Source organism: Gavia stellata, chromosome 1 (genome assembly GCF_030936135.1).
Source record: "Gavia stellata isolate bGavSte3 chromosome 1, bGavSte3.hap2, whole genome shotgun sequence".
Lineage (NCBI taxonomy): Eukaryota > Metazoa > Chordata > Aves > Gaviiformes > Gaviidae > Gavia > Gavia stellata.
In genome coordinates, this window is record NC_082594.1 from 132,391,712 (window position 1) to 132,406,245 (window position 14,534).

The following is a 14,534-nucleotide window of genomic DNA, read 5'->3' on the forward strand; positions in this document are numbered from 1 at the left end:
CCTGGAATCAGCCCTCCCCCAACCCCTCCCGTCCACAGCCTTCCAGCTCCCCATGGGGAGATCAGTCCTGGGAGAGGCTGAGGAGCAGAGAGGGAGCAAGGGACTCGCTGGGTGGACGGGCAGGACTGACTGGAAACCTCGCAGGGACAAGGGGCTTCTGGCCGGCGGGGAGCCGTTCTCAGCAGGGGAGGCAGGCCGTGAGGGTCCTATCCAGGGGGGACTGAAACCCACCTCGCTCTACAGATCCCGGTAAGGATGCTACCTTGTTGTGATGCCTGAGGTCACCTTGGTGAGCCCGGCACTTGGGACCCAGGGATTCTTGGTGTGACGCTGTGGGAAGTTTTTGTGCATGGGCAGATGCCAGCTGAGGATTTGGGAGCAAAGATCATGGTGGGGAAGCAGTTGGGGTTAGCGCTGAGATGTCTTTACGATGATGAGTGGCTTTGCACTGGAATGGGGTTGCTCGTTCTCCCCTTGGCCGGTAAATCTCACCAGTTTCCAGACTGGAACAGGAGGGTAACGCCTCCCCTGAGGGACCTGGGACTCGCTACCCGCACAGGGTGCTGCACCCCCAGTGCCCCCCTGTGCACACCTCTTTGCAGCTGGCTGCTTTTGTGGACGGAGAAGGAGCCCTCAGAAAGCGAGGAGCAGAGCAGGGTAATTTTACCCTGGCCTTTGATCTCCATCACAGGGGAGGGGGATGATCTCTGTATCCGGCTCTGCAAGGAGCCCAGGGTCACCAGGGCGAGCGTGCAAGGCCAGCCGGCGATTACACAGAGACCCACGATGCTGCCCATTAATACTCACTCCTCCCTCCTGCACCTTTCCCTTTTCTATGTACAGCCCTCTCCCAGCATCCCACAGAGGGACCACTCCTTCCCCGGTGTGGGAAAAGCTACTGGGAGGGTAGGAAACAAGGGAGTTCACCTCCCTTTTCTTCCCACCCATCACTTGCACCCCGATCCCCACCGAGGGACTGATGCAGATGGCGCGGTGGGACAGCCCCTGGGGCGCAGGCTGGGCCCCCACCATGGCATGGTGCAAGGGACACAGCCACTGCCCTGAACTGTCACGGCGTGGCAGCAAGAGGCAGAAGGCGGATGATTCCAGACCCCACCTCAGCCTCGCTCCACGGTGGGGGTGTTTGGTCTGCCACGAGCGGACCCCCAAGGGCTCAGGATGGGTCTGGTTGCCCGCAGACAGGAGAGCTGCAGCAGGTGCCACCAGCAAGTTTGTCAGAAAAGGCAGGAGGGGAAAGAACTGTTGTGTTGGAGGGCAGAAGAAATGAAACGCGGTTTCAGACGCCGAGAACTGTGAACTGGATGAGCACAGCCAAGGCAGAGCTCAGAAGGCTGGCGTGAACTGACTAAGCCCAGGCTCTGTTCGCCTGTGCCGTGATCCTCAGTGATGCTTGTAGGAGGCAGAAGTCTGGACCAGAGCTGGTGCTGAGGTCCTCTTGTCAGTAGCTCTTTGCAATGCTGGGGCCGTGGTGGTGAATTGCTTTTTCAGAGGTACGTAAGGACGTGGTTTCCTCTACTACTTAGCATCCACCTGAAAGACACCTCACTTCCAGAAAGCGCTGAGCGTGCACCATTTAGAAGCCTTTCCCATTAAAACCAGGCTGGGCAGCTACCATGAGCAACTGTGAGCTGATCCGTGGATCCACAAGAAACACGCACCCCTAAGGTCCCGCTGGTCACGGCAGGAACATGCCTTGGCCAGACTCCAAACTCCATTCCCCTTTCCTCTGTTCTTCCCCCATTTGGTTCCCCCGTTTCCTGTCCTAAATTTACATGACCGTGACGAGCTGCTTTTTTGCACAGCTGCCGTGGGCCTCCTGGGAGGCAGCTGCGCTCCGCTGGGGACCAGGTAACTCACTCTCCGCAAATTGCATCGGGACGTGACGGGCGGAGGCGACAGGCAAGGCTGGAGCTGTTATTGCCGCTCATCTGTGGCTCTGTGTCCTTCTGAGGCTGAGAACAATTCCCAACTTCATTTAGAGTGTTCTCTGAAAGGGATTTAAAGGTTTGGACAGAGTCCTGAACCTGAGCTGCACCTTCTCTCTATTTAGCCCTTTTTATCCGTCCTCAACATCGTGCCCCTGCCCTTTGATCTGCCTGCCGGCTCCCAAAGCCCCTCATCTGGTTGTCCAACTTCACGGAGCAGGCGCTTGTGCCAGTGCCAGCGTTGAGAAAGAAACCCCCGGGGAAGGGAAGGGGATGGTAAAAAAGCAGGAGAGATGCCAGGAAGCCCGGGGACCCGATGGAGGTGGGGAGGAGGCGTGCAGCCAGCGTCACCTGGGGCAGAAACGGGAAGGAAGGGAGAACAAGGCTCCCACCTCCATGCAGGTCTGGGTGGGCAAAAGCAGAAGTCCGCGAAGACGGATGAGGACGGGTGGCTGGGTGGTGATCTCAGATGGCCGATGGTCTGTGAAAGGACAGCCTGGCGAGCAGAAAGCCAGTGCTGTCCTGTCTGGGAGAAGCTCCTGGAAGGGAGTGCCGTGGGGAGGCCAGGCCTTGGGGACCAAGCAGGGGAGACTGGAAGGAGAGAGTAGAGAGAGAAGAGGTGACCCAGCAGGAAAAGGCAATCCACCGCTTGCGGTTGATGGGGGGGACATCGGATCAGTCCTGGGGAAAACCGAGGATGGGGAAGGCGTGGACCACAATGGTAGGGCTGGAAGGGTGGCTGGAAGCTCAGCTTTGCCACTTGGTGTGCTGGGAGGCAGCAACCAGAGCTGGATGCAGTCTCTGCAGCTTGACCGTGCACCAAAGCCGAGGGGCAAACGCCACAAGACAAGGAGGGTGTGCAGCCTCCTGCGGAAAGCTGCAAGGCCTCCCCCAGCATCTCCCCAGTCTGTCAGAGAGCTGAGAGATGGTGTGGGGTGCCCAGCTCCTCCCCGAAGGAGAAGTGTGTTCAGGTGGGTTTTCATGACCAGCATCGCTCAGCCAGGGGCAGCTATGTATCCTTGCTGGGAGGAACCCCCGCGTCACTGTTCTGTCAGTGCAATAGAAGAAAAAAAACTGGTGGAAAGAGCCCAGCTCACACGCTGCTCTATCCCCGTCCTTCAGCGCAGCTGAGGCTGGCAGCCCCAGGCCACCGCTGTGGCACCTGCCTCCGGGCTCTGACGCTGCAGCCCTGGGCCCCTCTCCTGCTCCCTCGGCGTGCGCTGGGGCCAGCAGACGGGGCCAGCGGCCACGTCCAGCGCACGGGCAGCGAGCAGGGAAGAGGCGGCAGTGCTGTGGCTCTGTTTCAGGCTTGCAGGCAGCAGCTACACGTCTTTCTCCGCAAAGTATAGCCTGAAATAGCCTCCCTCTGGGATGAGCTCACGCCTCCTGGGACCTGGGGGAAACCTCTATCTCCCTGTTTTTCCTATGCTCAAGCCATGCCTCGGGAGTCGTTGACCAAGCAGAAACTCGCCCTGCCTGGGAGAGCGAAGGAAAGCCACGGAGACGTTCAGGGGAAGGGATTCTGGAGGGAAACTCGAAGAGCTCTGCGAAGCAGCGAGCGAAGGTGGGGCTCGGGAGCTATCTGCACATGCTTGCCCACAGCAAGAGACCAGCCTGGCATGGAAGGACACAAAGCCCCGTTGGCTGGAAGAAACGAGGCCTTCAGGCAACAGGCCAGAGGGGGACGGAGGCGATGTGACTCGCAGGGACTAGAAGGAGAAATTCTGCAGCATTTCTTGGGAGGAGCATTTCTTGGCCTTGGGGCAAAGTGCTGGTTCTAATGATGAAGAACACCTGGAGCACGTCTGGAGACTCACACCTACCCAGGACAAAGATTGGAGCAATGAAGACCAGATTTGTCTACAAGACTGGGAAATGCTAGAATCAGCAGTGAAGTTTTAAGTGCATCTAACGAGAAAGAGAGAACAGAACAGAGATGCTGTATAATCATATGGTGCACCTGTATCTTGAATATGGATTACAGTTCTGGTTCATTGCCCTCTCTGCAAAAACATATCGGCTATACTCTGTAAACAACTGAAAAGGGCTTAGAGAACAACAGAGGTAATAGGATGTAGCGGCTTACATGGGAGGAATGACTAAGTGTGCTCTGCAGTCTGGAAAAGAGATGGATGAAGACGGATATGACAAAGATCTATAAAAAAAAACCCAAGTGATGCTGAGGTGAATAGAGATCAGTTATTTGCTGATTCTTCCAGCTCAGAAGCTAGGTACCACCAAGTGGAACTAGTGCCATTCGGGAGTAACAGAACCAGGACCTTCTTTGCAGAGCATGCCCCTAAGCTGTGGAAATCCTCACCGTGGAGGATGCTAAATTTCAGCGTGGGTGCAAAAAGTGTGTGGACAAACGCACAGAAGAAAAATCCATCAAGAACTTGCATACAGTAATGCTGCCTCTAGCTTTGGAAGTCAATTAAAAGCTGGGTCTAGGAAAGCAGGAGTAATACCACTATCTGTGTATGTTATTCTTAGATCATTCCCTAGGTATCCACCTGTTTTTTGGGGTTTTTTTGGATGGGAAACTAGAGGGGAACCCTGACAGAGCACCTCAACAGCCTCCAGATTTCTTTGGTGGTCAAAGAGCTGGTGGGCACTGACTGGTGATGCTTTGCCGAGGACAAACGGTAGGAAATAGCCACTGGGCTCCCCCCCCCATTTTCTCCTCCTGGAGCTGAGATGGACAGCTTGGCCATGGACAGGGAGAAGCTGATGAAGAGGACCCAGGACTTGGTAGGGCCTGGAATGGGGAGGTTATAAATAAAGAGGTGAGCGAGAGGTTCTGGAGGTCTTCACCTTCCCAGTGTAGGTGTAGGCAGGATACAAGACCAAACGGACCTTTGATCAGGCCCAGTACCAACTTTCCAAATGCTAAGGGCTTTGACCAGATACAGCACGACATTACCAGTCATTCAGCCCTTATCAGAGATGCCAACGTCAGCATAACCGAGCAGTCGTATCGGTGCCGTTTCTACCTCACACCTCTCCCCTTTGATTTGTCTCCCCAGAACCAAGGCTGCCCACGTGGAGGAGCCGCCCCTAGGTCAGAAAGATGGGGGAAATGGAACAGATGAAGCAGGAGGCTGAGCAGCTGAAGAAGCAGATTGCGGTAATGCTGGCAACGGTCGTGAAACTGCTGACAGAGCGTCTACGCTCCATGTCCAAGTTCTCCTCCTCAGCCACAACTTGGAGTTGAGCTTTCTCCATCTGCATCCGTGTAGTCCCCCGCAGTTCCGCACAGCCCTTGGAGTGCTAGTGGAGATCTTCATAGCATGGTGGGGGGAGATGAAGGGAGAGAAGGGGGGATTCTACAACAGTGAGAAGGAGGTGGCCATGGGTGTTGTGTCTGCAGGGGACCAGAGAGTGTCGCGTGTCCCCAGGACCTCCTCTGTCTGGGAGGCAGCTGGTGTTCTGCCCAGTGGGAGGATCCATGGAAAGGGTGTAGCATGGGGAAATGTACACCAAGTAGCTTTTGGCTCACCTTCCTGATGTTTGACCAGTGCCAAGGTGCCCTGGTCGCAGACCAGGATCCCCCTGTGCTGGCCACAATCCAAACAGAGCAAATCCACAGTTCCTACCTCTAGCAGCTCCCAGGCTCTGCCCCTGAATTCCACGTGCCATTGCCTTCATCACACGGCTTTTATCTGTCTCATCTGCTCTTCTCTCTTCTCCAGGATGCCCGGAAAGCCTGTGCAGACACAACGCTTGCTCAGGTAAGGGACAGGGCTGGCTGGGCAGGTGAGTGTGGGGGGGGTCAGCTAGCACCACTCCAAGGGGGACCCTCTCCAGTCGGGAAGCAGAGTCAGGAGGCAGAGACGTGGGGAGCAGTAAAGCTCCTGCCAGTCCAAGATTAATTCTTTCTCTCCCCCCACTCTTTCCTCAGATTGTGTCTGGAGTGGAGGTTGTTGGTCGGATTCAGATGCGGACCCGAAGGACCCTGCGTGGGCACCTGGCCAAGATCTACGCCATGCACTGGTCCACGGACTCCAAGTGAGAGCGATGCTGCTGGTCTGCTGGGTGCAGGGAGGCACAGGGGCGTGAAGGGCAAGAAGGCGTGATGGGAAGAGAGCTACTAACATGATCTTGTTCTTCTCTCACAGACTTATGGTCAGTGCCTCACAAGACGGGAAACTGATTGTGTGGGACACATACACAACTAACAAGGTAGGAGTCAGATGGCTGCAGCAAACCGGGATGCTGGAGCGGGTCCCCTCGGAGCTGGTGCCCTTGCCCTGCTCTCTCTGCTGCCGGAGTCCCGACATGGTTTCTCGTCCTCCCAGGTTCATGCCATCCCTTTGCGTTCTTCCTGGGTCATGACCTGTGCCTATGCCCCCTCAGGCAATTTTGTGGCCTGTGGGGGCCTTGACAACATGTGCTCCATCTACAACCTCAAGACTCGTGAAGGCAACGTCAAAGTGAGCAGGGAGCTCTCAGCCCATACAGGTGTGTGTGCCCTGCCTGCCTGCAACCTGGGTGCCCTCCGCTTCCAAACCTCACCCTTCTAGCCCTGCCCCGTTTCTCATCTTTCCTTGATCCCCCTTCCCAGGTTACCTCTCCTGCTGCCGATTTCTTGATGACAACAATATTGTGACTAGCTCTGGAGATACCACATGGTGAGTGTTATCTTCTGCATCCTAGCTCTTAGAGGCACAGCTCACGTCAGCAAGCGCCGTCCTTTTGCTCTGCAGCAGTCCGCTACCTAAGGACGAATTGATCCTACACGGGAAGCCATGCAGAGCACCTTAGGAAGCCAGATCCATTCTTCCTCCCGTGGCAGAACGGGTGCTTCTTTTCCCAGTTGAGGTCAGGCCAAGATGCAGATCGATCGGTGAAGCAGTAGGGACCATGTCATCAGTTCTCACAAAGCACGGTGTCATTCATCCCAGAACACAAAACATCGTAAATTTATGTGAAGCCCACATAGACATTCCACTTCTCAAGTCTTACCCACTGTGCAAGGGACACCGGCAAAGCCAGTGCCTGGATCCTTTGGTTCCCAGCTCTCAGGTCTCGCTCTGCTGTGACTCTGAGCAGCGCCGAGTCTTTAATCACCCCTGCCCCATCCCCACACCTGCTTCGGGAGAACCTCTTGACCAAGGACAAGTCAGGTTGTGGCTTTTCCATCAGAGATCAAAGTTACCTGGGACTCCTTCGCCCAGCTGTAGTGCAGGATCCCGGTGAACACGGCCCGCGCATCCTACGTTCAAGGTTACCCGGGACTCGTTCGCCCGGCTGTAGTGCAGGATCCCGGTGAACACGGCCCGTGCATCCTACGTGCGTGGATACAGCAGACCTTTTCCATCTGTTTGCCTGTGGGTCCCTCTTACCTCCTCTCAGTATTTCCTTCAGCTGTTGCAGTTATGGGAGTACGGTCAAACCTCACACACCCCCAGCCTTAGTCTAACTCTGCTTTGACAAAGGTATGACCACCAGCAGCTGTGAAGATATCTCCTCTTGTACACAGCTGACTCCAGCCACACTCTCACCCCTTCTTCCATGCCGTACCCAGGCCCGTGGCTTCCCTCCTTTCATTTGCGAGTAGGAGGGTTCTTCAGCCCAGCGGTAGATCTGCTCTGCCTGGCTTGGCTCTGAGAAGTTCTCTCCTCTCCCGCAGCGCGCTCTGGGACATTGAGACGGGGCAGCAGAAGACGGTGTTCCTGGGTCACACCGGAGACTGTATGAGCTTGGCCGTCTCCCCAGACTTCAAACTCTTCATCTCTGGGGCCTGTGATGCTACTGCCAAACTGTGGGACGTGCGGGAGGGCACCTGCCGTCAGACCTTCTCAGGGCACGAGTCTGATATCAACGCCATCTGCGTATGTATGCTGTAGTCTGCATGGTGGTGGGGAGGCAAGGAAAACAGAGGGTGGACCAGCGCTGAAATAGGGTCTTGGGATGAGGTTGAAAGAAGCTGTCACAGTCATGTGGGCAACGTGGGTCTCGGGAGACCTTGGCCCCGTGCTCCAGGAGCCCTGGCGCAAGACGCAAGCGAGGCAGTAGGAATACCCAGCTCGGCTGAGGGTCTTGGTCAGCTCCAGAGAGCAGAGGTGGTAACTTGGGATCACAGGGAGATCTTCGGCAGATGAAATCTTCACAGGAGGAAGGGCAAGTATCCCCCTCAGAGGCGAGGATTCAAACCGGAGCCCTAGAGGTGGGAGGGCAAGAAACTTGTCGGTTTAATCCCTTTCTGCTAACCAAATGAGTTTGCCAGCTTCCTGCAACGTCTGCTGCTTGAACCACTGACTTCGGTTAGGACAGCCTTTCTCACCTGAGCCGTGGTTACTCTGCCAGCCGCATGGTTTTCTGCCACACCTGCTCCCGAGGAGCTCTTTTTTGCTCCTCGGAGCGAGGTCGCACGAAAGGAGTGTCCATGAGAAGGTTGGGGTATGAGGATCAGACAGGGGAAGGCTCTCATAGCTCTGAACCATGCCAGACCCCATCTGGGGGATGGGGGTGGACACTTGCCAAGCCCTGAACGAACAGCTGGAGTTAAAGAGGCAATAACCCTTCCTCAATCACTGGGACATCTTGCAATAGTTCTAGCCCCTGGGTCATTGGCTTGAAGTGGAAGGGGACTACTTGGTCTTAGGAGAAGCATCAGTCTCACCCTCCGGCAGACTCAACTTTGATCATCCAGTGTCTTGTCCCACTGGGTTCTCCTACCGCCGTGGCTTCCTGGTGGCTAGCAGGGAGGGGAAGATGTCCAGGAAATCTGTAAGGCACAGCCTGATTAAAATCTGGTGTGTGCCCTCCTCAGTTCTTCCCTAACGGTGAAGCCATCTGCACCGGCTCAGACGATGCCACTTGCCGTCTCTTTGACCTCCGGGCAGACCAGGAGCTCATAGTGTACTCTCACGAGAGCATCATCTGCGGAATCACATCAGTCGCCTTCTCCCGCAGTGGGCGCCTCTTGCTTGCTGGATATGACGACTTCAACTGCAACATCTGGGACTCCCTGAAAGCAGAGCGTGTGGGTGAGTGGCTCCTGGAGGTCCCTCTTTCATCCCCTGCAAGATCTTCTGTCCCTACCAAGGCAAGGAAAAGGCCCTTAATTTTTCTAAAAGGGGCACATCCTATACTGACTGAAACCCAACAAAGCTTCCTCGCATTTAAGGAGCACACCATAAGTGGTACAACTATCACTGGAAGTGTGCAAAAAACGTGTAGACGTGGCACTGCGGGACATGGTTTAGGGGGCATGGTGGTGTTGGTTGATGATTGGACCTGATGATCTTACAGGTCTTTTCCAACCTTAATGGTTCTGTGATTATGTGATCTTTTGTGTAGAAGAACTATTATTTTTAATGTTAAGGAAGTCAAGCCTTTAAACAACTTTGCTTCAAGGGGGAAAAGAGCATTAAGGTTCCTATTAGCTAAAACTGCTCACAAGCACCAGCAGTATTTCCTACTTTCTCCTAGCCTCTGCCGTTTGCCAGTTCCAGGTGCTCACAGTGCCTCGTGGTGGCCAGGCACTGGGCTGGGCACGGACCTGGGCTTCCATCCAACATCTCTGGATACACTGTGGTGTTCATACACAGAATACACCCAAGTGCCATTTTTCTTTCAGATGTGGCCCCTAGCCTCTGAAAATTTATAACGCAGCCCACCAACGGCATTGCTATTTCTCAGTCTTATCAGGGATGCCATCCTTTCTTAGTCCTACCATCGCTCCAGGGTGAAAGCAGTCGTACAAGGAGTCAGCTAGCCAAACCTTCCCAAGAACATTGTTCTTCGGCCAGTCCCATGGGTGGTGGTGGTATGCCACACGCAAACGTTCTTCTGCGTGTTTGTTCTTATTAGCCACGTACTGACTGTAACACGATGTGCAGGAACAGACAGTGCGATACACAGGGGTGTAGGTACACAGCCCACGATGAGCGTCCTCAGCATGGTCAACCCCTTCATCTCTCCCAGGCCCCACATCTTTTCCTGACCTCTCTTCTTTCCCCCCCCCTCGTAGGAATCCTTTCTGGCCACGACAACAGAGTGAGCTGCCTGGGGGTGACGGCAGATGGCATGGCCGTTGCCACCGGCTCCTGGGACAGCTTCCTCAAGGTTTGGAACTGAGGACGGCAGCAGAGAGGGAAAAAGCAGCGGAAGCACAGCCCACAGCCCGAGCCCATGCGAACAGCATCGTCAGCTGAGCACAACAAACGCCTACTTACCACTCCCGCTTGCCTCTAGACACAGGTCACTTGTAGGGGTCTCCCAGAGTGAAAGGGAAAGGAGAGGTCAGGAGGAGCTGAGGAGCAAACACACACACACTGGCCCCTCTCTCCACCTCTAAACAGGCCCAGCGGTTTCCAGCCTCATGCAGGCTTGAAGACATGCAAAACACTGTTCATGATGTCTCAGGACTTCACAGTACAGTACACCCTGCATCTTCCTTCAAACACCTCTGCCCACGCTGACACCCATCCTTCGGAGGACCCCTCATGCAACACCTCTGTCCCCGATTTAACTCTGCCTAGCTTCTCTGTGCAGCTGTCCTATATCCCTGCAGACAGCCTCAGAGACGTACAGGGCTTGAGATTTCTATCACGCAACATCAAACGAAAAAGGTAGTGTAAATTGGGCTCATTTTCCATCAGGGAAGACTTTGCTCAAGTCTTATCTATGCATAAATGGGGGAAAAGTAGCCCTCAGACCTGCCAGAATACCGAGGAATATTATTTATTCTTAGTTATCTTCTGCTTCTTGCTGTTCCTTCTCTTTTTCCCCTCACTCCTGCGTTGTGTGGTGACCCACTCTAACCAGTAGCCATCAGCCCCTGTTTTCACATCTGTTATAGATCATCATAGCCCAGGCTAATAAAGAAAGCTCACATAAGCACTGCAGGCTGTGTTCTTTCCAGCATTGCAATGAGCTACTGCAAACACAACTCTCCTCCTGTGAATACTGCCTACTGACCCCGGCCAGAGAACATCTCATCCACAGGTCTTGCTCTACCTCAAAGTCCCCAGGGGAGGGTGTTCCTCACCTACGTTTTCATTGAGAAGAGGCTGTTAGTCCCAAGGCTTGCTGCCCTAGAGTGGGGATAGAGAGCTGAAAACGCATCCTTGCGGAATTTGGGGATCTGAGCTCAGCTACAGGACACAGCCATTGTATTCAACCCCTATTCCACTGGTTGGCTCATAGCCACATGCTGCAGCCCCAAAGCTCTGCCAGGGAGAGCTGAACATCAACAAGGTGTAGCGACCTAATTGACAGAAGGTCAAGATATTAATGCACAATACTATCTCATCCTATTTTGGGTCTCACCCTCATGCTTGACCCTCACCATCAGCTACGGTCCTTTGTGTGTTTGTTAGTTTTGGGTCAGAGTCAGTACAGCAGAACTCCAAAAGTTACACTAGACACATCAGTCTCCTGCACAGAGCTGCCAGTCCCCAGGCCAGCCTGTAGCACATGGGTTCAAGGTCAGACCTTTCTCAGCACATTACAGGCAGGGGACAGAGCTGAGTTTTAGGGCTAAAGGAAGGCTGAACTATTTGTTCCTAAACCTTGTCCCCAAAGAAAACATTGCACTGGGCAAGCAAGGGATTCCTACTGTCCTATCAGGACATAGATACAGTCAAAGGTTTAATGCAAATTTATTTGCTACAGATAAGAACTCTACAGTAAGTCGATACAGCTGATATACAATGGAAGAGCCAAAGTCTAGGAGAGAGTGGGCTCTTTCACCTTTCCCCAACAAGGATAGGTGAGAAGAGTGACCACAAGTCTGAAGTTTCAGTCTATTGCAGGATTTCTCACCCCAAGACGACTCTCAAAACATAGAAGCAAGTTACACCGAGATCCTGGAAAGGGAAATCTAGTTCTCCACAAAATGACACTGTTGGTTCTCCTTGTTCAAGTCCCTCCAAGCACAGTTCCCAGATTTGAGGCTCCTGCTCAGATCCACTGTTACTTCCTTCTTCTCCCCAAGGTTCTCTCCCAACACGTGCCTCTTACCCTAGAGAAATTAAAAAAAACAACACAGTGTAAAACAAGTTAATTGAGGGTTAGTTAATTCTCAGTGGAACACGTAGCCCATTTGCAGGCCGCTTGGCTTTGGCTCTCTTGTGATAGCATCCAAGAGTGACGGACTTCTTTCTGCAGCCTAAAGAGAAAGGGTGCACTGAAACAGGCAATATCATAGTAATGCCAAAGGCACAGACATTGAACAAGACTTGGAGTCATCTAGGGACAAGACTGAGCCAGAGAAAAATGCTTACGCAGTCACCAGGCTCTATGGGCCCAGGAGGCCACAGTTCCAAACTCGGGCCCTGCAAAACACAGAAATTGAAGGATTCGGGCATTTTTTCCAGCCCGTTCTCCCTCCCACAGTATGGCTCACTAAGCTTTACCTGGCGAGGGGCAGGAGCACTGGGGGAATTATCATCTTGCAGGATGCTGAGGGGCGAGCGGCCAGTTCCACCAGGTGTTGCCATGATTTTGTTGTTGGTCTTGCGTCTTACGGGCTTGCTCCCTAGTGACAGAAGTAAGTGCACCAGTATATCACAACATGGCTAGAAGCTCCTGGATTTTAAATGCCTCCTGGCCTCTATGATCTAGTTTGCTTGCCTGCACTGCAAAGGCTGTTCCCCAAGGACTTCCAGGTAAAGGGATCACAGAAAGGTTGAGGTGGGAAGGGAGCTCTGGAGGTCATCTGGTCCAACCCCCCTGCTCCAGCAGGACCGCCTACAGCCGGTTGCCCAGGACTGTGTCCAAACCGCTTTTGAATATCTCCAAGAATGGAGACTCCACAACCTCTCTGGGCAACCTGCTCCAGTGCTTGGTCATCCTCACGGTGAAAAGTGTTTCCTGATGTTCAGAGGGAGCCTCCATGTTCCAGTTTGTGCCCATCGCCGCTGGTCCCATCACTGGGCACCACTGAGAAGAGCCTGGCTCTCCCTTCCTTACACCATCCCTTCAGGTATTTATTCTTATTAATAAGATCCCCCCCGAGCCTGCTCTTCTCCAGGCTGAAGAGTCCCAGCTCTCAGCCTCTCCTCATAGGAGGGATGCTCGGCACAGAGTTTTCTGAAGCACGGTCTGTGTTAAAGCCTCAGCACCGCTCCGTCGTAGCGCCGAGATGCGCTCCCCGCCCTCGCCCCCCAGCTCTTCCCAAGGAGAAGCCACAAGGTCCCTCTGAACGGGCCTCCACAACCACAAACCTGTCTCGGAGAGGGGAAGGGCTGACGTTTACCTCCAAGAGGTACGCTCACCCCTCGGTTCTGGCTACGGGTTGAAAACGTGATTTTTCGATTCCTGACAGAAATCGGTTTGATAAAAGAAGGGGTCCCAAAGGGGCCTCCCACCTGCAGAGCCCCCAGGCCAGGCTGTGGCGGGGCGGGCGGACAAGGCCTCGGTACGCAAGCCAGCCTGGAGAAGGCGGATGCACCGGAGGGTGCTGAGCCCCGACCCGCTCACGCCACGGACCGAGCAGCCCTCAGGCACACGGAGCCTCCGCTGCGTTACCCCCCCGCCCCGCCCCGAGCACTTACCGGGGAAGCCGGGCCCGGCCAGGCGGGCGGGCCGGGCCGGGGCCGCGCCGGGGGAGGGCGGCCTCTCCGCCCCGTCCCCCGAGGGGGCGGCCGCCTCCGGGCCGCCGGCGGGCGGGGAGCTCCGCCGGGCCGGCCCCTCCTCGGCCGCCGGCTCCTCGGCGGGGCAGGCCGCTCCCGGCGGCGCCGGGGCCGCGGCCTCCGCCCCGAAGGCCTCGCTGAGCTGCTTCATCAGGCGGTCCGCGCCGTCTGCCGGGGAGGGAGGGAGGGAGGACGGGGTGAGCGGACGGGGTGAGCGGACGGGGTGAGCGGACGGGGTGAGCGGACGGGGTGAGCGGACGGGGTGAGCGGACGGGGTGAGCGGACGGGGTGAGCGGACGGGCCGCGCCGTCCGCCCGCCCTCCCGGGGCGGCCGCACTCACCACTCGACGCGGCTCTCATGGGCGTGCGGGAGATGCCGGGCGTGGGCGAGCGCGGGTCCCGGTCCTGGCTGGTGCCCGCCGCCGGCTCGGCGGGGCCGGGCTGAGGGCTGCCCGCCGGGGAGCTCACCACCTGCGGAGAGGGCGGGCGTGGGGGCGGCGGGCCGGGGCCGCCGGCGGGGGGGGGGGGGGGGGGGGGGGGGGCCGGCGGGAGGGCGCCTACCTCGATGGGGGTGCGCGGGATGCCGGCGCTGGGGGAGCGGGGGTCGCTGACGTGCGCCAGGTGCTTGTTGCGGGGCGCGGCGGGGGTGGCCGGGGCGCTGCCGGAGACCCCCATGGCGGCGGGCGCCCGGCCGCGCTCCTCCGCCGCCGCGATTCAAATCTCCCGCGCGCCGGGCGGCACCGCCCCATTGGCCCCCGCGCGGAGGCGGGGCCAGCCTCGGCCCGCCCCGCCCCCCGGGACCGCCCATCTGCCGCGGGGGCCGCCCGGCGGCTCGGCGGCAGCACCGCGCCCGGCACGACCCGCCCCGCCCCGCCCGCCGCCGGCCCGCTGTCGATCTTCGGGGAGCGCCCCCCGGCACCGCCCCGCTCTACGCCGCCATTGGCCGAGGAGCCCGGCGCCGCCTCCCGGGACGGCAGAAGGGGTGGCTGCGATTGGGCGAACC

The 14,534-nt window shown here is 56.5% G+C and overlaps 2 protein-coding genes across 2 annotated transcripts; one reads left to right on the top strand and one right to left on the bottom strand.

Moving 5' to 3' along the window:
* Positions 1–5,016: 5,016 nt before the first annotated feature.
* Positions 5,017–10,031, top strand: GNB3 (G protein subunit beta 3). The gene is made up of 9 exons (XM_009812118.2): positions 5,017–5,073; positions 5,639–5,677; positions 5,848–5,954; positions 6,065–6,128; positions 6,245–6,407; positions 6,511–6,577; positions 7,579–7,780; positions 8,722–8,938; positions 9,925–10,031. The coding sequence occupies exons 1-9, from the start codon at positions 5,017–5,019 to the stop codon at positions 10,029–10,031; spliced, it is 1,023 nt and encodes a 340-aa protein (XP_009810420.1).
* A 1,516-nt stretch (positions 10,032–11,547) lies between these two features.
* On the bottom strand, positions 11,548–14,206 carry CDCA3 (cell division cycle associated 3). Its single transcript, XM_059815728.1, has 5 exons — positions 14,093–14,206; positions 13,873–14,002; positions 13,454–13,699; positions 12,314–12,435; positions 11,548–11,919 (listed from the first exon to the last, which is right to left on the bottom strand). Exons 1-5 carry the CDS (start codon positions 14,204–14,206, stop codon positions 11,779–11,781), a joined length of 753 nt encoding a protein of 250 aa, XP_059671711.1. The 3' UTR covers positions 11,548–11,778.
* Between the last annotated feature and the right edge of the window lie 328 nt (positions 14,207–14,534).

What these genes read in the sequence shown, in the direction of transcription:
- GNB3 (XM_009812118.2), top strand. Translation starts at nt 5,017, where the DNA reads ATGGGGGAAATGGAACAGATGAAGCAGGAGGCTGAGCAGCTGAAGAAG. An exon ending in CAGACACAACGCTTGCTCAG is followed by an intron (nt 5,678 to 5,847) that starts GTAAGGGACAGG and finishes CTCTTTCCTCAG; the next exon opens with ATTGTGTCTGGAGTGGAGGT. An exon ending in CACTGGTCCACGGACTCCAA is followed by an intron (nt 5,955 to 6,064) that starts GTGAGAGCGATG and finishes CTTCTCTCACAG; the next exon opens with ACTTATGGTCAGTGCCTCAC.
- CDCA3 (XM_059815728.1), bottom strand. Translation starts at nt 14,206, where the DNA reads ATGGGGGTCTCCGGCAGCGCCCCGGCCACCCCCGCCGCGCCCCGCAAC. An exon ending in TCCCGCGCACCCCCATCGAG is followed by an intron (nt 14,003 to 14,092) that starts GTAGGCGCCCTC and finishes CCCTCTCCGCAG; the next exon opens with GTGGTGAGCTCCCCGGCGGG. An exon ending in GTGCTCCTGCCCCTCGCCAG is followed by an intron (nt 11,920 to 12,313) that starts GTAAAGCTTAGT and finishes TAATTTCTCTAG; the next exon opens with GGTAAGAGGCACGTGTTGGG.